Source organism: Antechinus flavipes, chromosome 1 (assembly GCF_016432865.1).
Source record: "Antechinus flavipes isolate AdamAnt ecotype Samford, QLD, Australia chromosome 1, AdamAnt_v2, whole genome shotgun sequence".
Taxonomy (NCBI): Eukaryota; Metazoa; Chordata; class Mammalia; order Dasyuromorphia; family Dasyuridae; genus Antechinus; species Antechinus flavipes.
The window spans coordinates 215,183,117-215,210,895 of record NC_067398.1 but is presented as its reverse complement, the minus strand read 5'-3'; the positions used below and the strand labels follow the sequence as shown (position 1 = coordinate 215,210,895).

At 33.7% G+C, this 27,779-nt stretch overlaps 1 protein-coding gene across 9 annotated transcripts in view; it reads right to left on the bottom strand.

The window, feature by feature from the left end:
- The window catches only part of RNF38 (ring finger protein 38), a 213,994-nt gene that overhangs the window by 46,719 nt on the left and 139,496 nt on the right, over window positions 1–27,779 (bottom strand). For 2 of the 9 annotated variants that reach the window (XM_051996138.1, XM_051996194.1), the window contains one exon: window positions 2,759–2,908. The exons of 2 other annotated variants lie outside the window; for them this stretch is intronic. In XM_051996138.1, the coding sequence (XP_051852098.1) occupies window positions 2,759–2,908 (150 nt within the window). Of the gene's footprint in view, window positions 1–2,758; window positions 2,909–7,478; window positions 7,550–27,779 lie in introns of those variants that run through there. 5 more of the 9 variants (XM_051996147.1, XM_051996203.1, XM_051996157.1 and 2 more) reach the window with 3 other exon arrangements.

The window sequence follows — 27,779 nt, the reverse complement described above, 5'->3', positions numbered from 1 at the left end:
GCATTAAGTAAGCTTACACCACTGGTAAAAGGAATAACTCCAACATTACAGGTCACAAATCATTCATATTCTCCAATTCTAAGCACCTTCTTGTATCTTTCTAGAAATTCTACATAAAGAAATCATCCAACTTATAATTCATCTAAGCCAAAATTCCTTGAGTAACAATATAATACATAAGCTATCTATCATATATGATACCTTGCTTTCAATACAAGCATGACCAATCCCTTTTTCTGATCATATGTTTCTTGGATTTTTAAAATGGCACTTCTTACAAACAAGTTACCATTGTTACTAGGAAGCATTACTCCATCATACATGCCTCTATTGCCTACAATTCCAATTCCAACATTGGTGTTCCCTGATTTTAAAAGAATATTAATACTAAAAAGATAGATTTTTCTTTTAGGGAACTACTTGTGACTACTGAAAGATCAACTTCCCAAATGAAACCATGCCTATTTTCTTCTTTTTATTAATTTCTAAGCCTAGCTTACAATTCATTCACACTGCCTCTCCAAGATCAAGGTATTAATAATTATAGATTCTAACTAGGGCTGTCCATTTTTCACTTATTATTTTTTTTCTCTATAGACTGCAAAATACAGAACTTAGGTCAAAGTCTAATTTCTTTATGATTTGATTAATAAACAATTATCAAGGAAAAGAGAGTTTACATTAAAGCTGTACCATAAGATGAATAATCAATGGTACATCAATGTTTAAAGATAGTATGCATCCCCTACCACCTGAAAAACTAGAATATGAATTTGCCTTAAGGCATTTCATTTACAAAAAATTCTGAGTGTACTAACCTACATAACTCCATTTTCAAAGTAGATGTCTAGGATGTCAAAGTGGATTAATTTACTACTTTAATGCCACTTACAAGCTTATTAATATAGGCACACTATGACTGTTACTGCCCACAATATTTCAGACAATATGTCATCATAATCTCCAAATGGATACATGAGCTACATATATAGATTGATATCCTAAACAGAAAGGAAATACCTCTTACAATTATGGCCAATTATGGAAAGAATTCCTGACCAAACAAGGGTGGTGAAGGGGAGGAGGAGAGAATGAAAGGAGAGTAAACAGACAATTTTGATTACAAGCACCATTCTTCAGATAAAACAAATGGTCAACAAAAAATCAGTTCTCAAAATAAGGTAAGCTATCAACAACCATGTTGCTGTTGTTGTTGTTTTAATTCTACAATAGTAGTAAGAAGTTCCACTTCATACCCAATTTATTAGGTAAAGATGACAAAAAAGGAAAATGACATGTTAGAAGGGCACTGGAGAGACAGATATTTGGTAAGGCTATAAATTGAACCAAACATTTTGGAATACACCTTGAAACTTTAACCCCCATTCTCCCATAATCAGATAATTGCTATTGACCTATTAATACTACTACTACTAGGAATTTATCTCAAGGACATAAAGAGGGCCATGCCTCATTCAGAAAAATATTTACAACAGTAATTTTTGTTAAAGCAAATAAATGGAAACAAAGTGGAGGGCCTACCAACTGAGAATTACTGAACAAATTATGGTATATATGAGTGTGATGAGGAAGTGTGAAGTGAGCAGACCTAGGAGAAACGTTCCAAAGGAAAACTGAGAAACTTAAGAACCATGACCAAAACAATGAAAAATAATGACCCTAAAAGACTGATAAAGAATCATTCTCACTACATCTTGGCAAAGAGCTAACGATATGGAACGCAGCATTCATTTTTTGGATAAGACCAATGTGTGGATGTTTTGCCTCAACAATTTTTTAAGAGGGGTTTTTTGTGGTTTGAATTCTCCCCCCTCCCCAAAACAGCAATAATTTCAAAAAGTTGCTTAACTGTTAATAGCATTAGTAAAAATTGTAAGTTGATCTCTAGCTCATCTCCCAGAGCTTATTCCTATACTTAACACATTCATTATTCATTATATAAAGCAGATACATTCCATTGCCATATCAAAATTATAATCAGATGAAGGTTTTCCAAGTGCATATCCAGCTACAGGTATATATCCTTCAAACAAGCATTGTATTTTTAAGAAACTCTTAAAAGTAAGGAATATATCTTCATATACATATGGTTTTCTTGGAAGCATATCACTTAAATTCTAAGTCTAGCCAAGAGTCAATTAAATATGTATTTAATATGTCTATAATTCTTAAGAATTGTTTTTTGATTTTTAATATAAGAGATTAACCTCAAAATTCTAATGTCATTAACTCTGCATTAAGCATATGAACTCCAAAGCAAAAATGAATTTTTTTTGAATGGCCATCATCTAACGAACTGTGGGTGCTTAGTGAGCAGCTATGATGATTAAAAACAAAAACAGGGAATGTTCGAATTGCCCTACCCCCCATATATTTTCATTTACCTTGGCTAAAAATCACTACACTTCCTATAGGTCACCCTCTACCTTCTTATAGGTTAATTATGCCTATAAGATAAGTGATTATGGGACAAAAAGGTCAGGAAGCAGGCCAAGAGAATTAGAGGAATATATGAAAGCTGTTCAAGAGAAGATAATCATTCTTCAGAATTAGCTATAACAAAGAAATAATTTGTGGAAAGAAGATCCATACTTATACACATCAGAAATTAAGTAGTAAGATGTTAGCCTACAGTGACCTAATGATTTTCATCTTCATGTCAAGCCTTCCCAGAAATAACCTAGAATTCATCTGACTAATACCCTATAGTAGGGGAAGGGTAAACATATATAAGAACCTGGAAGAAAGCTTTGAAGTGGGCATCCTCTTGAACTGTAGTATCCTGATCACTTGGGATGAGAGGGAACAGGCTCTGAAGTCTCACCCTTTCACAAATCACCTTGTTAGGATGGCCAGGTAGAGGTGTTGAATTGGACCCGGGAGAGATCTGGGAAAAAGAGGGAGAAGAAAAGGATAGTTCATGGCTAACTGCACCAATATGGAGAATCAACCCCATGAGGGATAGTCTGGATATTTCAAGTATTTGAAGAATCTAGAGATTGGAAGAAAATCAACAATCATTTAAAAACACCAAATAAACAAATGAAAGTGGCAACAACTATCTCCAATCAGAAAACTAAGAGTTTGAAAACACCCACAATAGTATTGCTAAATTTACAAGTGTTCACTATTTCTCCATCACAGTACTTTTTTCCTTCAAAGTACTATCTCAAATCTTAAAGGTTATATAGATGGATGTTAGACTCAAATATCCTCAAAGAAACTATTAGCTATGTCTCTTAGAAGGAAAAAAATGTATATGGAAATCATTAAGAACCTATATGAACTAGGCTTTAATTTGTTTTAATATAAAAAAAAATAAGATCATTAGATAACTAATGAAATACACATTAATTCTGAGGAAATTTAAGAGGTGGTTTTTTTGGTGGCAAATTCAATAGAGAAAATATTTCTTTATTCACTGGCAAATGCTCAGAAAATAATATTCTATGGTCATGGAAACCTCCTGTTAACACATAAGAACACAAACTCATAATTCCAAAGATCATTTACAAAAGAAAACACATGATCATAGGAACTCCAGAAAGTGAATGATCTATGCAATGTTTATATATTTTAAAGGTTTGGCACAAATGTAAATTCTTATTTTCACCACATCTCCTAATTTAAAGAGAACAAAGTTCCATTCTTTTATAATGAAAAAGGAGGCTTTCATGCAAGAAGTTTTTTTTTTTTTTTAACTACAAGTACAGAAAGGAGTAACAAACAGAAATCAACAATGGTGTCAAAATAATTCCAGGCAAATATAGAGAAAAATATCACAGAAATATAGTTTTGTTAAGAAATCATTAGGTAACCAGAACACATTAAAAAATAACAACAGGGATGGCAACAGAAACTCTCAGCCATTGTTACACATTTTGTGAGATCCTAATATGCATCGTACCCATTCTGATTTCTTGGGTTATCTGCCACTTATCTACATTAAAATACAACTATTGTTGTTTAGTATGCAGTCCTCTACAAAAGAGGTCTTTATAAATGCTATCAATATACTTCCTATGCCCTCAGACAGAGTTAGGCTACTATAAAGTAAAACTCAACCTACAAAGAAACAGCTGGGGTCTTGATCATTTATTCAATGGGAAGATACAATATATTCAAATTGAATATGATTACAATCATTACAAGAAAAGAGGGTAAGAGATTAAGAGAAACAAGCTAGTAAAAAGGACAAAAAGAGTACAAAGTTAAAGTGGAAATACTTTCAGAAAGAATAGGAAGAAGGTAAATTCTCATGGAATATAAGAAAAAAAGACCCAGTTTTACATTTATCACAAAAAGTTTCCACTAACAGTCAACTCAAACGGACTATCTGTGGCAAATTTTAAATTGCAAGATGGATTTCTTCTGTACTCTGAAAAAACTTCTATGATGTCACTCTAGGTTAAAATCACATGAACCCAAAAAAACGGAACTAAGTTTTTTAACCTAAGATTCAGAACTTACAGTTTAATTTGGTATAAGTATTCCTCTCTAACAACACAGATTAAAAACTCCAGGCCTCTGAATACCATTTGGAAAAAATTCATTTAGAGGCCAACTGTGGTAATGAGCCCCTAAGAATAAAGAGGTTTGCCTCTGGATAACAGATATATGATTGTCAGAAATAACTAAAACCTTGTCATAGTTCATTTTCTACCTGCATAGCCTTTGGAAACCTAAAGTAACTATTATACAACAATGAAAAGCTGAAAGAAAGCGGTAACTAGGTAGCACTAGGTAGCACGGTGGATAGAGCACCAGTCCTGAAGTCACGAGGACCTAAATTCAAATCTGTTCTCAGACTCGTAATACTTCCTGGTTGTGTGACCCTGGACAAGTCACTTAACCCTAATTGCAATAGACAGAAAGAAACAGACAGAAAGACAGACAGACAGACAGACAGAAAGAAAGAAAGAAAGAAAAGCTGAATAAGACTTTAATCTTTTCTAAGATATGAATAGAAAATGAAATACTTATGTCTACTTATAAGTAAAATTCTTTTTGGACTTACATCACTATTTTCCTTAAATATACACATTACCGGGAAGCTGTATGTAGTGTTTACAAGTTGAGGCTTATATCACAAAGAAAATAAAGGGAGAAAACAGATTAGAAATGAGAGAATATTTATCAAATTTTTATATGTGCCAGGCATTATTCTAAGCCTTAGTGATAGAAAGAAAAAGAGAGAACAGTTATCTGCCTTCAAAGGGCATACAATTGTAATGGCAAGACTCTGACACACACACTCACACACACACACTCACTCTCACACTCTCTCTCTCTCTCTCTCTCCCTCTCCCTCTCCCTCTCCCTCTCCCTCTCTCTCTCTCTATATATATAAATAAGAACGTGTAGTGAGACAAATATATAATGGATGGAAGTTAAACTTGTGAGGGAAGGTGTACTACTAGTATGCTGCAGTGTAGTAGCAGAGAGTATTAGGAAAAAAACCTTCTGGAGTAGGTATCATTTTAGTTGAGTCTCACAGGAAGCCCACAGCAAAGAACATCATTTTAGACATATAAAAGAGACAATCAAAGGCAGAAGAGAAAGAGTTCTATCTAAGAAGAACAAGTCAAGGAAAGAATATAGATTGCATAAAACAATGGATCAAGAGAACTGGTCTCTCAAAATCCAAAAGAAATATTTTCTATGAGTTTTCTGTAATACATTCTATATAAAGCCCTTGAAAAACTTTAGAATCTTTTCCTAAAATAAAAGACTCAGACTTTCCATGTCAGGGAAGGATTTTAAAAACAAACAAAAAAGCCTACCAATTACTTTTACTTCTATTGACTGAAGGGTCAGGATAGAGAAGAAAGAAAAAAAGCATTGCATTTGTGTGTGCAAATACATGTATTTACACAAAAGGCAGACAAAATTTAGGCTGCTGTGTCTCCATTTAAGACAGTACTTATTACAGGGTTTTCAATTTGGAAGCAATTTTAGCAATCTATCTGCTCTAATCATGGAACCAACACATGAAATAAAGGGAAAGAATGAGGAAGCTGAATAACTTTCCAGTTTGACTTGCAATATTGGGAATATTGCAATATTCAAATACAAAGTATTTTTAAAGGCTGAATATAGATATTTTTCAGAAAAAAATTTTAATAGTCCACCTATTCTAAGAGTAGAATCCATAGCAAAATATCAAATTAGCATGCCAACAAGGTGTTTATTATATAGTAGTCAAACAAATCTCTGATCTCACTGATTTCCAAGTTCTTTGAAATGATGTTGATGAGAGAAATGATTATTAATAACTAATGATTTGAGGAGATTTATTGTTTTCCCCTTTTCTATATTCATTTAAAGGCATCATTTATTTGGAAAAACAAAAATAGTATTTTGAAAAGGAAAGAAATCAAGACTTCATTCTCAGGAGATTGAGCTAACTTTCTCCTTTATCTTACGGCTTTTTTAAACTTTTTCTACTTGTGACCCTTTTCACCCAAGAAATTTATTTATTTACACACACACACACCCCAAGGATATAAGTGTGTATAAAATAGCTATATAAATCCAACATTAATAAATCATAATTTTGTCACCAGAACATTCATTGATGTTACCACAAGCCCCTCATTGGGGTAAGCCCATTTCTTTGTAAACTCCACCTCTCATTGTGTTAATTAGAGTTGATCATCTTTTTGAACACTCCACTATCATGACGGTCTTAAATCAATCTTAAATTAAGAGAGATGACCAAATTGACCATCCTTTTATTAAAATGCTGGCATTAATTGCCTTGGACCACTTAATTGCTGAGAACCACCAAGTCTATTATAGTTCATCATCACAATCTTGTTGCTGTGTACAATGTTTTCCTGGTTCTGCTTGCTTCATTTAGCATCAGTTCATCTAAATTTTTCTTGAATTTTTAAAAAACACCATATCACAATCCATTAAATGTATCCTCATGATCTTACTTCCAGTTTCTCTCATAAATGTATTAATGAGGGCACTCCCACTATGGTAAGGACCACTTTTCCCTTGTCATGGCCAGGATACTAGAGGATCAACCTTACAATCTATCCATCTATATTTCCTCACCCTTGTCATGTGACCAAGTAGTCCAAAGTCTCTTTTCCTATCAAATTTGATAACATCTTTTACTTCTGTTTTTTTCCCCAAGAAAATTCTTTACTGACTATATGTGCAGCCTGCTCACTCTTCCTGAGAGTCTCCACCATCCCATGTGGCAGTAACTTTAAAGACTGTAGCATTTCACATGTGAAGCCAAATTAACAGAATATTGATATTAAAAAGATGTCTTTTTTCCTGAGAAATTTGAGGGTCCTCCACAAAGGAGTTTTGAAATTTCCTCAAAGTAAACAACTCCACTCTCCTTATGTTTAATTGGGGGGGGAAGAGGGGGAGAGAGGGGAGTAAAGGGGTGAGGTTCAGATTCATGGTCAAATGTACTGATTGTCAAATATACATACTAATCAAAAATTCTGTAGGGTATCCATTCAAAAGTATGTTGTAATCTGGGCAACAGAGGTTCTCAGTCAATTCTTAGTCTTTCCAAGATGAATGGGCACCGGCCAATATCCTCTTAAGCATCACAGATCTCTTTCAGAAGGCTCTCCAGTGTTCTAGAGTTTTGGTGTAATCAGCACACTGTTACACCCACAGAGTTTCCCTGTTTAATTTGGACACTGTGCTGGATTTCCTTCACCATGGTAACAAACACTCTTAAAGAGCACTAAGTTTAAGGTTCATTTGATATTTGAACAGGGTTATTTCTATTGCTTTACCACTCAAAAATTTTTGAATGTTTTGGATATATGGATAGGAGACAACTTGTTATTTAAAAAAAAAAAACTGTAGATTTTTCCGAATAAATCAATTTTTTTTTTGGTAAATTTTCTATAATTAGCAATAAACACAATGGGACCGCATACACTACATTTTTCAATTAATTGTGAAATGGGTTTAGATGCATTCCACTGTTTTATACCACTTTCAAAAGCCAATTTGGTTTATTATACTAATACACACATTGAGATGTTCAATTTGTCTAAAAATAACTCACAAAGATTTTATTTAAGACAGTGAGCATACAGATATTCATATTGGAAAAAAGGGTCACTGAGAGTAAGCTTTAATATTTTTTTCCCTTACTTTTGGTACTTTCTTCTCCTTAAGTTACCTTGTACACTAAGCTTCTAAAAGTTCTCACTGTGTTGGCACCAACAGCTCCATATACATTTGATCCAATCAGGCTGTTTTCTGCACCTTGGTGTTCTTTACTGTCAATTCTATTTCATCTAATGAGAAAATATGGGAGGCAGCAAAATAGCACAGTGGATAGAGCCCCAGCCCTGAAGGAAGAACCCAAGTTCAAATCTGGTCTCAAACATTTAACACTTCCTAGCTATGTGACCCTGGGCAAGTCACTTAGCCCCAATTGCTTTTGGGGGGGGAGGGGGGAAGAAGAGAAGAAAAAATATGGAATCATGATAATAGTGTCTAAATATTATTGTTACACTGCCCTCAAACTCTGTTATAATAATTTTTACAAATCATGTTGATGGATAAATGGAAGATGGATTAAAATGGAGAGAAACTTCAGATAGGAAGATTAATTACTTGTGTCTTCCACATGATAGTAAGGAATATGCCCTCTTGTCATCTAGAAAATGCAAGTAAAATTTTTTTGACCTTCCCTTCAAACCAGATGAGAAGTCTCTATTATGGTACTAGATAAAAGACAGATAAAAGATCAAGTGTTGCTTGATCTATATATATGATCTATATGACTATACGTGTTTCTTACATTTCTGAATTTCTAAACATTTTTTGTGTCAGTCTGCTGGCCTTCACATGCCATCTGCAGCTTCCCCAAAATTCCCATTTAACTTCTTATGCCAACTTATGATATACTGAAACTGTAATAGGGAAAATTGTGATGTTGGAAGGGATAACTAGTTCAGGAAAGACAGAAATTAGATTGGTTAACTTTGAGTGAAAAGAAGGGAGCATATGCGAGAGATGTTCTGGAGACAGAAGATCTGGCAACTATCTGAGTATGTTGGGTGAGTGAGGTCTTGACTGCAAATATGGCTGAACAAAAGAATAACAAATACCCTCAACAGTGATTTTATTATTACCAAGCTATGTCCCACTCTTTATGACTCCATGGACTATACTATCCTATGGGATTTTCTTGGCAGAGATACTGGAGTGGCTTGCCATTTCATGGATTAAAGCAAACAAAGGTTAAGTGATATGCTCAGGGTTCAATAGCTAGTGTCTGAGGCCAGATATAAACTTGGGTTTTCCTGACTCCAGGCTCTATTCATGGAGCCACCTTATCTGCCTCCTCCAACAATAGGGAAAGCCAAAAGGGGGTAGGCTTTGGAAGGGAATGATAAAAAATTCTGTTTTAATATGAGAGTATGATCCTTCTGGGACATTCAACTGGGAATATATATAGGGAAATTGGCGATATGGTGCTATGGCTCAAAAGTGAAATGAAGGCTAGATACTTAGATTTGGGAGTCATTTGTCTGGAGATAATAAATTGATTCCATGGAAACTAATGAGATCACCAAAGGAATATAGAAAAAGAAGATGGCCCAAGTCACAAATCTGGGATACATCCACATCTAGAGTGAGTCACACATGAAGACCCAGCAAAAATTACTGAGAAACAGTAGTCACACAGACAGAACAAAGAAATCAGTATCATAAAAACTCAGTAAGTCATATAAGCACCATTTATTACGCACCTATTGTGTGCCAGGTACTGAGCTAAATGTTAGAAGAAAGAATAGAAAACAGTGTTACACGCAGCTGGCATGGAATACTAGGAACACAGTGATGGCAGAAGGCAGCTAGGTGGCTCAGTGGACAGAGGGCTAGGACTGGAGTCAGGAAGATCTGCGTTCAAATCCAACCTCTGATATTTACTACCAGTGAGATTCTAGACAAGTCACAACATATTTGTCTTAATCTACTGAGAATAAAATGGCAAACCATTTCAGTACTTTGTCAAGAAAACCCTATGAAGACTATGATCCACAAGGACATGAAGAGTGGGACAAGTCTGAACAAGAATAAACATTCTATGGAGTTGAAGTCAAGCATAACTGCTGACGGGAAATGGATTTTCAAAATAATCCTGTGAGATAAGTGCTACAGGTATTATAAAGATTATTTTACAAATAAGAAACTGAGGGAAAGAAAGATTAGATGCCTTGATCACACAGTGTCAGAGACATGACTCAAAAACAAGTTTCACTAGACTCCAAGTCAGGTGCCCTCTACACAATTCCAACTGAAATTGATCAATTGAGGGAGAAAATTTCAAGACTAAAAGTACACTCTGGGAAGGCTAACCTCATACTGTAGGAAAAGCAACATGGACAGTATTATAATAATCCAGAAGACTGATGGAAAAATTCAACTAGATTAGGGGCTGAAGGAATGGGAAGGAGATGGGAGAGAGAAACTGACAGAAGAATAGACTGGTCTTAGCAAGTAATCTGATTTAAAGGAAAGCAGAATTCAAGATAAAACACATTTCAAGGACAAATGTCTAAGAAAACTGGTAAAATTAACAAAATCTGAATGACTTTACTTGGATTCAGCCAGCTAGTAAATGGCAGAGATAGTACTGGAACAAAGGTCTTTGAATTTGAAAATCCAGAGAGAAACAAATCAGTAGAAATAAAGACATAACAAGGGTTACAATAATGTTCTAGAGTAGATAAAAAAGGATTGGACAAGTACTGATGGAGCAGATAAACTTATCAAGAATGTTATTTTTTCTTAAGGAATATGAATGAAAGAAAAGCAAATGAAAAGGATTTCAGTTCTCTATGGAAAGTTGCACATAAGAGCCACTAGAAAAGGTTAAAAAAAAAAAAAAAAAAAAAAAAAAAAAAAAAAAAAAAGCTTGAATGAGGATCCATCCATACATGGAAAGCAAAGAGAATATTGTAATGACAATGGTATGTACTGGTATGTACTGTAATTGTCCTTTTGCTATGACTAACTAATTACCTAAAAAAGAAGATAAAAAGGCTGAAAGTCTTTCTTCTCTGCAAGATAAGAAGAATGATAATTTCCTTAAGGAACAAAGGGGGATAGGGGTGGGGAAGAAAAATGATCTGAAAAGGCAAAGCAAAAATATGATTTGTTCTAGAAGACTGGTGAATAGAAGAATATAAAACAGAACAGAGAGAGAGAGACTAAATGGAATACTTTGGATTTAGCTAAGTAATAGATGAAACTATTTTAAAAAGAAAAAATGAATTGGAACTATTAAGAAAAAAAAAAATAGCCGCTCCTTATTTTTCTCTCCCTTTCTTTCTTTTTTTTTTTTGCTGAGGCAATTGGGGTTAAGTGACTTGCCCAGGGTCACACAGCTAGGAAGTGTTAAATGTCTGAGACCAGATTTGAACTCGGGTCCTCCCAATTTCAGAGCTAGTGTTCTATCCACTGCTCCACCTAGCTGCTTCCCCTTCCTCCTCCGCTCAGTTCCTTATTTTTCAATGTATGCTGCCAAGTTAGAGATCATCCAGTAAAATCTGGAAAATCAAAGTGGCTGGGGATCTCCTCCTAAAGTGTTGGGAGTTAGCTAAAGAGTATCCTTTCAGAGACCTGCTGTCATTCTAAAACATCTATCCAGAATAAAGGAAGGAAATAAGCATTATAAAACATCTGGCATGTGCCAGTCATTTAACTAAGCACTTTACAAATCTTTCATTTGATTCTCACAACAACCCTGCTAGATAAGTGTTTTTAACCCAATTTTCACAGTTGGGGAAAATGAGGAAGAGAGTTTAAGTGACTTGCCCAGGTCACACTATCTGTGTAGCTAGTAACTGTCTGAGGCTGAATTTTCCACTGTTTTCCAATTCCACTGTTTTGTTCACTGATAGCCAAGGGAATGAGAAAGAACCTTTTAACATTTGTCAAAAGTGAGGACCATTACTCATTTCTAATAGATGGCAAGAGCATGATTAATATTAATCAAAATGATTTTAAAAAGTATTGTTTAGTATGATCAAGTCTTTGGAAAGAAACAAGATTCTAGAGCCATGTGTGTTATTTTCCTCCTTGCTATTGATCAATGGTAAAATTTTCAAAACAAAGAGGGACCAAGACATAAAATTTACATAAATCAACTACTAAAAACTCCACAGAAATAAAGAGCAACAAATAATTAAAGTCATTTATTTGTTGTCCATGGTTGGACTTTATCAATATAACTAAAATAATATTATCTACTATAATACATTTAACATAATACAAATTACTCAGATGCTTTTTGTAATTAGACAAAATAGTTCGACTGAAATAACCAAAGGGATAGAAATAATAAAAAAAAATATGACTTAAGAGGGCATAGCATTATTAGACATATTAATTTTTTGGATATTTATCAATCATTCTTTTAATAATCCATTGAGTCAGCTGTTCCAATTGTGTTTAAATTTTTTTTCTTAATCAATAAAGAATCCTCCTCCTCCTCTAAATGCCTCCCCCCTCTCATTAAGAAAGAAAAACACAACTAAGCAAAACCAATTCCCTCATTGGCTATCACCCCCAAATCCTACTTGTAACATAAATTCATTACTTCTCTACCAGGAGATGGATAACATGTGTCTCAAGTCTTGTGCAATCATAGTTGATCACTGAATTGATCAGTTTTAAAAATCTTTTGAAGATGTCTTTATAATAATGTTATTGTACAAACTGTCTTCCTGATTATGCTCATTTTATTCTGTTTAAATTCATACTAGTCTTCCCAGGTTTCTCTGAAACCAATCCCTCCTTCCTCATTTTTTAAAATAGTACAGTAGTATTCCATTACATAACATGAACTAGTTCAGTCATTCCCCAATTGATGGCAAAAAAAAAAAAAAAAAAAAAAGGAAGCTGAGAGTATGCCTATCACAAAAGAAGCTATTTTGCATATAAGACATTTTCTGTCTCTTATGGATATAGACTTCATAACAGTATTGCTGGGCTAAAGAGTATCACCATACAGTTTATTATGTCCTCCAAAGAGGGCATAATAAAAGGGAAAATGATCTGTATATACAAAAAGTTTTAAGAGCTTTTATCTTGGCAAAAAATTAGAAATTTAGGGGATGTCTATCACTGGAGAATGGCTGAACAAGCTGTTTTTTTTTTTTTTTTAACATGATGGAATATTCTTGTGTTGTAAGAACTGATGAGGATGGATGCTCTCAGAAAAGTTTGGAAACTTACATGAATTGATGCAAAGTGAAGTGAACTGAATCAGGAGAAATATTGTACAGAGAAATAGCATTATGTGATAATCAACTAGGAATAACTATATTTTATGTATTTTTTCCTTTTGTTCTATTTCTTTTTCACAACCTAATATGGAAATGTTTTATATGATTCCTCTCAGATTGGCTGAAATGACAAGAAAAGATAATGATAAATGTTGGAGGGGATGCAGAAAACTGGAACACTAATGCACTGTTGGTAGTTATGAAATGATCCAACTATTCTTTAGAGTAATTTGGAACTATGCCCAAAGGGCTACAAAACTAAAACTATACATACCTTTTCATCTAGTAGTGTCACTACTGAATCTGTATCCTAAAGAGATCATAGAAAGAAAAGGAACCCACATATGCAAAAATGCTTGTGAAAGCTCTTTTTGTACTGGCAAGGAACTAGAAACTGAGAGGGTGCCCATCAGTTGGAGAATGGCTGAATAAGTTATGGTATAAGAATATAATGGAATACTATTTAAGAAATAATGAACAAGTGATTTCAGAAGAGCCTATAAAGACTTACATGAACTGATGCCAAGTGAAGTGAGCAAAACCAAGAAAACGTTGTATATAGTAACAAGATTAAATGATCATCAACTGTAATGGACTTGGCTCAACATTGTAAACCCGTGATAGAAAAATCCATTTGCATCCAAAGAGAACTATGGAGATCGAATATGAATCAAAGCACAGAATTTTCACTTTTTATTTGTTTTTTTTCCCCCCTTTTTGGTATGATTTTTCTTGCACAATGTGACAAATGTGGAAATATGTTTAAAAGAATTGCACATATTTAACCTATTATATCAGATTACTTGCTATCTTGGAGAAGGGAAAAGAGGGAAAAAATTTGATACATAAAGTCTTAGAAAAACAAATGTTCAATTACGAAATATTATTGGTCTATAAGAAACGATCAGCAGGATGATTTCAGAAAGGCCTGCACAGATTTACATGAATTGCTGCTAAGTGAAGTAAGTAGAGCCAAGAGAATATTGTATACAGCAACAAGAAGATTATGTGACATCAACACTGAAGGACATGGCTCTTTTCAATAATGAGTAGATTCTTGGAAATTTCAATAGACTAGTGATGAAGAGTTATCTGCATCCAGAAAAAGGATTATGGAGACTGAATATGGATCACACCAAAATATTTTCAACTTTTTTAACCCTTGCTTTCTCTTTTTTTTCCCCTTTTTCAACTGATTTTTCTTGTACAGCATGTTAAATGTGGAAATATGTATAGAAGAACTGCACATGTTTAACATATTAGCTTACTTGCTATCTAGGGGAGGAGTGCAGGGAAAAAAGAGGGAGAAAAATTTGGAACAAAAGGTTTTGTCCTTGAAAAATGAATACTGAAAACATTTTTGCATGTATTTTGAAAATAAAAAGCTATTATTAAATAATTTAAAAAGAAAAATCAATGTTGAAAACATTTTTACATGTATCTGGAAAATAAAATACTACTGAAACATTTTAAAAATGTTTTACAAGATTGCATATAATATTTAAGCCTATCTTTATGTGTAATTGGAAAAAATAAAATACTATTTAAAAGAAAAAATAAATTCCTCTCTGGAATGGCCGGACTGTTCATAGCTCCACCAATACCATATTAATGTATCTGTTTTTATACAGTCCCTTGAGCATTTATCATTTTTTCTATTTTTCACTATGCCAATTTGATGGGTATGAGGGAGAATCTGAATTGTTTTAAATTTGCTTTTCTGTATTTGTTATTTAGATAATTTTTTTTTTAAAAAATGGATACAGAATGAATTTCTTTCTCAGAAATCACTTTACATATCCTTGGACTACTTTTCTTACCTAGAGAACAGCTCTTATTCTAATAAAATTGAATTAGCTTCCTATATATCTTAGGAATAGCATCTTCACTGGAGAATGTTGTTGCAAACATTTGTTCCCCCTCTATCTACATACTTCTCGTTTAATTTTAGTTGCACTGGTTTTATTTGTGCAAAAATTTTATGTGCCTATTTTACTTTCTGTGGTAGTCTAATTTCTGCTTGGTTACGAACTCTTCCTCTGGTTACAAATCTGACAGGTAACTTTTTCCTTTGTTAAAATCTTTATTATCAGAGTTTATGTCTAATTAGCATGCCCATTTGGAGTTTATACTAGTACATGGAAGATGATGTTGGGTCTCTACACTTTGTTTCTGCCAGAGTATTTTCCAGCATTTGCCAAATAGTGAGCTCTTAACCCCAAAAATCCCCCAAAAAGGTGGGATTGCTAGATTACTGTGCCTGCTTGTTTCTACATATAGTGTGCCTAATCTGTTCCAATGACCATCCTATTCCTTAAGCAACACCAAACAGCTTTAATGATTACTCCTTTACAATATACTTTAAGATCTGATACTGTTTCCACCCCTTTCTTTTCTATTCTTTCATTAATTCCCTCAAAATCTTAAGATCTTTTGTTCCTATAAATGAATTCTCATTCATTTTCTAGTTCTATACAATAATCTCTGTAGTTTTATTAGCATGGCACTGAAGCCTAATCAAAACCAATATTTATCCAATCATTTAAATGTTTTTTATTTAAGGTGTTTTGTGAAATCATATTAAAATTTTAAAACAGGTCACCCAAACTCCTTGGTACTTATTTATTTTAAACAGAAAAAGAATAGTAGAACAAACTTGAAAAGAAAAAAATGGAAACAGTCTAATATTTCATAAGCCCAAGAAGATAAAGAATTTTCTGGGTTTTTTGCTTTTCCTTTTTAATTAAAAAAAGTTAAAAAGCAGTTTGGAAGAAATTAGGCTTAAACCAACATCTTAAACTTTTGCCCCTTTTCTCTGCTTCACCCCCAATTAGAAAAGAATCAGATCAAGTATCTTTTGCAATACTTGGGACAGAATTCTTAACCAAACAAATGACAGAATATAAAGAAATAATTTTGACTTTGTAAAATCAAACACAATTGAAATAAAATCAATGAAGAATTAGAAAACAGTACAGTGAGAAAATAGCATCAAATCTTGATATCTAATATCCAAATTTATAAGCAATTAAGAGACATACAAAGCAATTAAGAGACATTATGCAAATGATAAGTCAAAAGTTATGAATTACGTTCTCAAAAAATTACAAGCTACAACTGAAATGATAAAAATATGCTCCAACTCACTAACAGGAAGAGAACTGCAAATTAAAACCATCCTCAGGTTTCACTTCATGCAAATTTGGCAAATATGAGAAAAAGAGGGAAAAATCAACATTAGAAAGATAGGTACATAGAAGAAATGCTCACAGAGCTGTTAAGTATTTCAATTGTTGTATTAATTTACAATTATGCAAGTGAAGTGACTCAACTACATATAGCCTATGATCCAGGAATTCTTTGATTGGGAATATATTCTGAAGAAATCAAAATGAGAAACAAGAAAACATACAATATACTTCTTGAAATACTTTTTGTAGTTTTAGAGAATCATAAACAAAGTTATCCCTAAGAGAATGGCTTAAAAAAAAAAAAAAACCCTGCCTCCACATAATAAACATCTTTGCCATAAAAGTAATGAGATTTAAGACAAATGTGAGAAAAATTACATAAACTGATATAGAGGAAAATAAGCAGTACTAAGAATAATATGCACCAACAACATGTAAATGAAAAACCAGACAATTTAGGAGATTCAATGAAATTTAATGCCTTCCTCAGGTAAAGAGAGGTGGTTAACCACTAGAGCACATTTGGTGATAGCTAGAGTTTTTGTTTAATTGTTTTTTATGGTCACAAATCAGTGTAGGAAATAATTGCTGACAGAAGAGGAAAAAAAAAAAAAACGCATCAATAAAATGTATTTTTGTAATTGCCTTATCTGGCTAGTAAAATGGATTTAAATGGAAATAAGGGGGATGAAACTGCCTATGATCTAACCAAACAAGATTATTATACAATATATTATTAAAGAGATGATTACTGAAAACTCAGGAAAGGAAATAGTCATTACAAAAAAACCAGTATGACTTCAAGAAGAACAGGTTATGCCAGACTAACCTTATTTCTTTTGTGACAGGGTTAATAAACTGGAAAAACAAGAGAAGGTTATATATACATCTTTACATTTACATCTATATATTAGAAAAGCATTTGATTTTTTAAAAAAATCTCATGTTATTCTTGAAAGAGATGGAGAAGAGGGGCCAAGCAAAGATATCAGAAGAATTTGGAATTGATTAAATGCCTGAACTGAAAGAGTAGCCATGAATAATTAGATATCACATTGGAGACTATTTCCAGTGGAATATTCCAAAGATCTGTGCATGGAGCCCTGTGCTATTTAAGATGTTTTTCAATGATCTGAATAAAACCATAAGGCTTACTTCTCAATATGGCATAAAGTTGGTAGAGATTAGCAATATCCATATCTCTCAGATCAATGTAATTACTCAAATCTCCAACTCAACTCCAGAGGATATATCCCATTTAACTAGTACATACACTTGAGTAAAAATTTCATTACCTTGAACGTTCATCAACTGCCAGATTTTAGTTGAAAATAAAGAATCTGTATTGGCTAGGAGGATTATGTACAATATTCACTTTTAGCATATGCCTGGAGATTTTGTTCAATGTCATTAGAAAAGGGAGAGTTTGACATATCTAGGGGTTTTAGTGGAATGAAAGCTTAACCTAAGAGAGGAAGAGTGTGATATGAAAGGCAAAAAAGCTCATGTGATTTTGAGATGCACTGAAAGAGAGGTTTAAGGAATGGATAAATATTGAATGATGCTCTGATTGATATCCCATATTGTGTTTAGTAATGCTCACCACTATTTAGTAAGAACACTCAAAGGCTGGAGAGAACATCTTTAGAAGAGGATGGTCAGGATAAGGAGGTTCAATCAAGATGGTGAGAAGTTTTATAAATTTTACACATATATATTACATCATGTAACATATTACATTATATTATTACTTATATATTACATTATAATATATTACATACACTTAAAAATAGAAATTTCAAATGGGACAGAAGACTATGCCTTAGAAAACTTGGTTAACTCTTTCAGTTCCATAACTATCATTCCCCTTATCCTAATTACCTCTCCCACTGGCAAGGCACTCATCTGGCCCTTTATATTCTAGAAAGGCCCAATTATCATTATTAATCAGAGAAATGCAAATCAAGACAACTCTGAGATACCACTACACACCTGTCAGATTGGCTAGAGTGACAGGGAAAGATAATGTGGAATGTTGGAGGGGATGTGGGAAAACAGGGACACTGATACATTGTTGGTGGAATTGTGAACACATCCAGCCATTCTGGAGAGCAATTTGGAACTATGCTCAAAAAGTTATCAAACTGTGCATAACCTTTGATCCAGCAGTGTCTCTACTGGGCTTATACCCCAAAGAGATACTAAAGAAGGGAAAGGGACCTGTATGTGCCAAAATGTTTGTGGCAGCCCTGTTTGTAGTGGCTAGAAGTTGGAAAATGAATGGATGCCCATCAATTGGAGAATCGTTGAGTAAACTGTGGTATATGAACGTTATGGAATATTATTGTTCTGTAAGGAATGACCAGCAGGATGAATACAGAGAGGACTGGCAAGACTTACAGGAACTGATGCTAAGTGAAATGAGCAGAACCAGGAGATCATTATATACCTCAACAATGATACTGTTTGAGGATGTATTCTGATGGAAGTGGAGCTCTTTGATAAAGAGAGCTAATTCAGTTTCAATTGATCAAAGATGGGCAGAAGCAGCTATACCCAACGAAAGAACACTGGGAGATGAATATAAACTGCTTGCATTTTTGTTTTTCTTCCCGGATTATTTATACCTTCTGAATTCAATTCTCCCTGTGCAACAAGAAAACTGATTGGTTCTGCACACATATATTGTATCCAGGATATACTGTAACCTATTCAACATGTAAAGGATTGCTTGCCATCTGGGGGAGGGGGTGAAGGGAGGGGAAAAATCGGAACAGAAGTGAATGCAAGGAATAATGCTGTAAAAAATTACCCTGGCATGAGTTCTATCAATAAAAAATCATTTGAAAAAAAAAAAAAGAAAGAAAGAAAGAAAGGCCCAATTATGCTTTACTTTACTCCTCCAGTAAACATCTCACCAGCTGTTCTGTCCTCTCCGCATTACTTTCTTCAGTTCTGGCACTATAATCAAATCAATAGTTATTTGTAATCAATAGTGACCTCCCCCTTTAACTCCACTTACTATCTCTGTAACTTTTCCAATTTAAAGCAGCTAGAATGCAAATTTTTTCAGACAAGAGATCATTTTCACTTTTATATTCCTTTTGTTTTCAAGATCTTAACATATAATAAATGCTTTTTCACTTTTTATTCCAACATATCCAACTCTTCTTTTATTATATAGATTAACTCTCTGAATAAAAGAGAACACCTGTCAGATTGGCTAAGATGACTGGAAAAGAGAACGATGAATGTTGGAGGGAATGTGGGAAAATTGGGACACTAATACATTGTCGGTGGAATTGTGAATGGATGCAACCATTCTGGAAAGCAATTTGGAACTATGCTCAAAAAGTTATCAAACTGTACATACCTTTTGATCCAGCAGTGTTTCTACTGGACTTATATCCCAAAGAGATTTTAAGGGAAAGGGATCTGTATGTGCCAAAATGTTTGTGGCAGACCTCTTTGTAGGGACAAGAAACTGGAAACTGAGCAGATGTCCATCAATTGGAGAATGGCTGAATAAATTATGGTATATGAATGCTATAGAATACTATTGTTATGTAAGAAACAACCAGCAAGATGATTTCAGAAAGGCCTGGAAAGACTTACATGAACTGATGCCGAGTGAAATGAGCAGGACCAAGAAATCATTATACACAGAAACAAGAAAACTATATGACAATCAATTCAGATGGACGTGGCTCTCTTCAACAATGAGATGATTCAAACCAGTTCTACTTGTGCGGTGATGAAAAGAGCCATCTATACCCAGAGAGAGAGAACCAAGGGAACAGAATATGGAACACAACATAGCATTCTGACCTTTTCTGTTATTTGCTTGCATTTTGTTTTCTTTCCCTTCAGTTTTTCTTTTTCTTCCTTCTTGAACTGATTTTTCTTGTGCAACAATATAACTGTATAAATATATATAGACATATTGGATCTAACATGTATTTTAACATATTTAACATGTATTGGACTACTTGCCAACTAGGGAAGGGGGTGGTGGGAAGAAGGGGAAATTTGCAACAAAAGGTTATTCAAGGATCAATGTTGGAAAAATTGTTTTGCTTTGTAAATAAAAAGCTTTAATAAAAAAATAAAATAAAATAAAAGAGCAAGAAAAAAACAATTTTGCAAAATTAACTTATCAATAGAATTTGACACTACATGCAATGCTTTAGAGAGCACATCATAACAGTACTTGAATTTGAACAGACATGTTTGTTTGACTCAAAGTATGGAACAAGGAACAGTGGATATAAGTTGCAAAGGAACAATATAGGTTTAATGATCAAGAAAAGAGATTCTAGAAACTTCAACATGCAGATTTTTCTGCTTGCTTATTTAATTTTTATTGTTTTAATCAATACTCTTCCATTATTATCATGTTTCTATTAAAAATATTATTCAGTATAGCTTTTACATTGCCACTGATTATTAAGTGTAACGGTCACACTTTTGTAAACTACAATAATCATCTTATACTTCATAATGTTAAATGTCCCTTACCAAAATAAACTCATTTCTAAACCTAATTGACTGTATATTATTCTCACTTAGGCATCTTTCTTCAAAAAAGCTGATTTCAAGAGAAATCTTATGACAAGTAGAATCTGAAATCTTGGGTTGGCAAAGTAGCAAGGATCTCTGATAATGAGTAACTTCAGACCAGCCCTTGGCTAATACTGAGCATCTGTTTCTACCAAGGCATTTTTTTTTATCTAGGTGGTACAAAGCTTTTTAGTCATGAGTTGAGGGTTATGCATGTGTCTAGTGCATAAAAATTTTCAGAAATTCAAGTATAAAATTCTAACAGCAAGTGGATCATTTTATTTATAAGTTATGATTTCATTTAGTCTCATGTTACCTCAATTCAACTTTGTCAGTTCCTTACTGTATTATTCTCTCAGGCCAACACTTGAGACAACATAGATGTACATCTAATATAAAGGAATAGATGGTTTCCTGAAGAGTTGTTTATAATGGAAATTTTTTTATTTTAAATTCTCTTTTTCCATTTTCACTTAATCTAAAATAATAAATGCATTCAACTAAGGAAAAAACCTTGACATTCTCCCACCGACTAGATATGATAAATGCTGTAACTTAACAAATCTTTTCTTTTCTCTACCAAATCCTCTACCAAAATAAGTCAACAAACTGAAATGAAAAGAAAACATAGGCAAGTTGTATGTGGGTGTGTTTTTAGGGGGAGACAATGTAAAAGGAAAAAACAAGATAGTAAAACACTGATATGAAGTACTAAAAAGAAATCAGTGAACTGGTATAAAATCCTCCCTCTCCTGTAATACTTTCAATAGTAAAATAACATTTTTATTTATCTATGGGCTAAACTATCTGAGCTGAAGAGAAATACAGAAACATGAAAAAGAAAATGAGTCAAAGTAAACTGTAAGTTAACAGATCACATGCACATGAACTAATAAAACAAAAGCTGCATAGGCTTGAAATTCTATGTACAGAATTTTTGTTTTTGCTCTTACCCCAAAATTCAATTAAAAAATTTTTTTATTCTAAATTTTCTTCTCTCCTAAAATTCTCCCCTGTATCTTTAAGTTTAGTTTCTTAATTCAGAGAAGTTGTTAAAAATGAACTATGCTGGATTCTGAAAGCATAAAACTATAATTTCTTATGCAAACAGTCTCTAAAACAAGTAGGTATAACTTTGTTAAGAAGTGATTTCTTCGGATCCAGCCATTCTGGAGAGCAATTTGGAATTATGCTCAAAAAATTGTCAAACTGTGCATGCTCTTTGATTCAGCAGTATTTCTACTTGGCCTATATCCCAAAGAGATCTTAAAGGAGGAAAAAAGACCCACATGTGCAAAAAAATATTAGTGGCAGCCCTTTTCATAGTGGCTAGCAACTGGAAACTGAGTGGATGCCCATCAGTTGGAGAATGGCTGAATAAGTTATGATACATGAATGTAATGGAATATTATTGTTCTACAAGAAACAAACAGCAGGATGATTTTAGGCAAGTCTGGAGAGACTTATATGAACCGATGCTAAGTGAAATGAGCAGATCATTGTGCATGGCAACTACAACATTATACAATGATCAATTCTAATGAATGTGATGCTTTCCAACAATAAGATGGTTGAGGTCAGTATCCATGATCTTGTGATGAAGAGAGCCATCTACATCCAGAGAGAGGTCTGTGGGAACTGAGTGTGGATCACAACATAATATTCTCACACTTTTTGTTGTTGTTCATTTGCATTTTGTTCTCATTTTTCCCCCTTTTGAGCTAATTTTTCTTGTGCAGCAAGATAATTACACAAGAAAGTATGCATGTGCGTGTGTGTGTATGTGTGTATTGGATTTAAGATATATGTTAACATGTTTAACATATATTGGATTACTTGCCATGGGGGGAGGGAGCAAGAGGAGAGAAAGAGGGTTAAATTTGAAACAATGCTATCAAGGATCAATGTGCATATATTTTTTTGGGGGGAGGAAGTGGTTTTTCTGAACTAACTTCAGGTGTCAACTTCCTATAAGCTAGATTCTTACAGGAAAAACCTAAGCCCAAGTCATCCACCATAATTCACATTTATTTCAAAGGGTAGCTTATCTTTGTCAGCAAAACACTGCTATTCAATTCTTCTATGTCTATTCAAATCTATATATCATCAGAGGCCAAACAGATGCAAGCCAAAGACTGAGTGGATAAGTCTCAGTAACAGACTTGTTAGGGTAAAATAGCAGAAGATGGGTCAGATCTCTCCCGTGTGCTATTCATGAGGAAGATTAAGCCTATGTAGACCATCACCTATTTCCCAGTGCTATATGAAAATTTCCTTTTCATGACCCTTCCGAAGGAAGCTAGCAGAGGTAAAGAGTGTGGAAGGAAAATAAAAGGGTACCTAGCCTACAAATCAAAGAAACATTCTACTTGCATTTAATCTATATGTGAAATATGATTATTTGCTCCTATATCTCAGTAATTGAATGTAAGCTTTGAGGAGGGAAACCTAACCCTTTAAAAAGGACAACAGATAATCTTGCTCTAGATAGATTGAAGGAGAGGAGAGAGAGGGAAGAGGAAAAAGGGAGATAGAGAACATATGATTTAATAACCTTCCAAAATAGAGGTGCAGAAAAACACTTATACATACCCCTAGACCTTTTCTTTAAGCTGTTTCATTCTGATGCTCTTCTATATCGAAGCTCAACTAGGAACACACCACGTTAGTGTGAATGTTTCAATATCCACATAGCACAATATTTTTGAACACTATAGTAACAATACATTATGTCCTGTTTATTTGAAGAAAAGTGGGAAAATGTGTAACAGAAAATAAGAATTGAGTGTAAGGGAAATTTCTCTTCAGAAACTGCTGGTATCTGAGAAGCAAATATTAGTAACTAAAAAAGATGATTATTGGCACACAAATAGTCATTATGAGGGTAAACTGAAGCTGATCTTGTGCCAAGTTACTCAAGGGAAAAAAAAAGAACACCTAGGTTTGTTAAACTGGATGCCAAGCAAAGTAGATTCCTTGAAGTCAGCTTAAATCACATCAAGAAATAATCTTGATTGACATGATTATATATTTGTTTCCCTCCCTCTCAAAATTCCACATTTATACAGGAATTCTTGCTATATTAAGTTATCATGCACCTCTTATTTCAAAAAATGTGCATATATTGATACATTTAAGTGATTTGGTGAAAAGAATGCCAGAATCAGGAAGAGTCAAGTTCAAATATTTTTTCCAGACACTAGCTATATGATCTTGGGAAAGTCCTACATCTCTCTTAGCCTATTTCCTCATTTGTAAAATGAGATTAAAAACAATACCTATCTTACAGAGTTGCTTTGAGGACCAAATCAGGTTATTTATGGAAAATGTTTTATAAATCTGAAAGCACCAATAAACTAGTTTTTATTATTCTGTCACACTACATGCTGGAGAGTTCCCAGCATGTCAAATTATTAAGATGTCTTTAGCAGGATTTTAATATATTCAGATCCTGCTCAGCACAAATCAATTTGTGTATACCATACCCTCTAAAGGGTTGAAACTCTGAATAGGTGCACTGGAATCAGAAAACTGAATACTCAAGGCTAATTACCTATTGGACAATAACTATTAGATATGTTTGAAAAATGGCCCTTCTCACTATTCCACGTTGGCTTGATCTTTTGGTGTAAACAGATAATCGTGAGAGTAGGATTAGACAAGCCAGACTCACTTTACAGGAGGATGAGAAGGTTGGTGAGAGCTTGTGGCAGTTTCGTCCATCTCCTTTACTTCTCCCCCTAAAGACCAAGGACTTTTGCTTATTCTGACTCTGGCTGATCCTGAGGCCTCCAGGGAACTAGCCCAAACTTCACAATACCCAATTTCAAAAATTCTAATTGAGCTCTTTATAGAGCCTCTTTCCATTATTAAAGTGTGTGTCTGTGTGTGTGTGTGTGTGTATTTAATGACCAAAGATCTCCTCTCTTCAAATAGTTTAATCATTCATCGAAATACAAATACACAAAAATATTTAAGTGGGAAGAAGAAATAAATAGATGGCAGCAATAAACCCTTTTTGTTATTCCCCAATTAACGACATCATTGTTTCACTTACTATTGCATAATACAAAAGAATAACAAGTATATATCTAAAACACAAAGATTTGTTTTTATCAATGAATTTGCTTTTAACTCCAGTAAGATAGCACTGAGTCGTAAAACAAAGGAAATAAAGTGAATCCTTTGTGACTTGGTAAAGTAGAAGTGAGAAAATTAATGGATGATGATGCGCATGCAATAAAACCATTCACACAACTAGCTGGCACAAATAGTCTACCATGTGTATAAAGAAAAGTTAAATTCATTTTAAGCATCTGGTGTTGAACTAGCAACTACACAATGAATAAATTTTTTTTTCTTGACTGAATTCTTTTTACTTCAAGTAGCCAAATTTTTTATTTGCCATTAGATTTGTAAAAATGAAAAAAATAGGAAATTGTATCAAGTTTGAAATCACTCAATTTAAATGGATGACAATCTACTTCAATAAGGCATTTTCAGAGTAGAAATTTTCTGTTGCAATCTAAAACTGGGTTTCTAATGGTCATTATGAATCAAATTGTATGCTATTTTAATTCACCTTCATTTGATGATAATACATCACTATATAAAACTATCAAACTGTTTCAAATGACAGCTAGCCCATAATGAAAAAAAAAAAAGTAAATTTCTTTAAAAAGTTGGCAACAATTCTTCCTTCTGAGAAAGTTCTATGGTAAAGTTGGGGAAAGTGGGGCAGCTAGGTGGAGCAAGGGATAGAGCACCAGCCCTAAAAATCAGGAGGACCAGAGTTCAAATTTGGCCTCAGACACTTGCTAGCTTTGTGACCCTGGTCAAATCACTTAACCACAATTGCCTCGAGAGAAAAAAAAAAAAAAGTTAGGGAAAATGATAATCTCACAGTGTGAAGGGAGGGGAACAGAAACGACTGACATCAGCTATGGAGTGATATATTCTCAGTCATGAACCTTCATCTTTCACATATAATTTCAAGTCATTTTAAATATTTATTAAAACTTACTATGTGCCAGACACTGTGGGGAAAGGACAAATCCTGGCTTTTGGATATTCTTATCTGCCAGAGAATTCTCATAACAAGTAATAAGCAGTTACTGTGCAAGAAAGGAGGTTAATTTAATATGCTTTCATTAAAAAGCTCACCTTATTTTTATTGGTATAATGTAAGTTTATATCATCTGGCATATACTCAAAATATTTGGTAGTTTAACTTAAAAAAAAAACAAAAAATTAACTCAAGTCAAACCTTACTTAAAGACTACCAATTGTAAAAAACCATGAAGCAAATTACTTAATCTCCCCAGTCTCAGTTTCCTTTCTATAAAATGATAGGGTTGAACTAGATAGTCTTTGAGGCCTTTTTTTGAGGTCCTATGAACTCTGAGGTCCAGAAATGAACCAAAAGTATTCTGGTAGCCCATTTCCCCTTTCACCTAATGTCCAACTCTGGTGTTTCACTCATTACCAATATTGGCAAGATAAGGAGTTAGCATAGATTTATTCTTAATTATAGGAACAACTATGTCATAAAAAAACCTGGTGCTGGTCAATCTTTCCAGTCTTATCAGACATCATTTCCCTCCAAGAATCCGTTTCAAAGTGTTTTTCTTGTTGTACCTCATAGAGAGCATTCTATCTCTCACTTCCCTGAAGGTTCCTTTTGCTTAGACAGCAAAGTGAAGATAGTTCAGGTCCTGTTAAAATGGAGGTTTATTATGTGGCATTGGGAAAGTTACTTCACCTGTTTGCCTCATTTTCTTCATCAATAAAATGTAGATAATAGATAGCACCTATCTCCCAGGATTGTTGCAAGATCAAATGAGACAATTACAAAGCACTTAGCACAGCCCTTACAACATAGTAATAAATAAATAAATGTGTGTGTGTGTATGTATGTATGTATGTATGTATGTAGTGCTTACTATCTTGATCTCTCAGAAATGAGTATCCTTCAAAGCTCAAGTTCAATTTATCACCCTCTATACAAGCCTTTGCTGATCTCTCCAACTTCCAATGTATTCTTCCTAAAGTTACTTTGTATCTATTTTGTATCTGTGTCTATATATTTTTTCTCCTGAACTATCTTGAGTATGGGACTCTGATTCACAGGTGATTAATAATTGTTGACTGATCACCAACCCTTCCTCCAATTGTTTACTTCATGCTGTCTTTAGAAGAGACAGTCCTTAATTTTTACTTTTACCAAATTTGTCAATCCACAACTTAATCTGATCTTATGAGAACAAGCAAATGACAAGATAACAAAGAAATTTTTCTGTTTAGCTTAGTGAGACCTGATTGTGATAAAAAAAAAAAAATCTTTATAAGGACTTTTGAAGTGGAATTAAAACCAGTTCCTACCTTGGAAAGGATTCCAGATTTCTTGTTTTTTTCTCTCCCAAGCGGTGAGCTAAGTTAAACAATTAAGTATATCAAACATCTGGGCACCAATTGATTGACTTCCCCTTTAAGAAGCTAGTAGGGGATTTAATACTTTAAAACAAATATGGTCTATTTTATTGAAAAGATTTTAATATTTACTTGTATAATCATACAGATTTGGTCATTTTTTTATATACGTATGTCCTATTATCCAGTTAAAGTTCTAGCAGGGCAGCAACCACTGTCTCTGTATACTCCTATAATACCTGGGCTTGAACTAGAGACTGACAGATTACATAAATATACAAAGTAA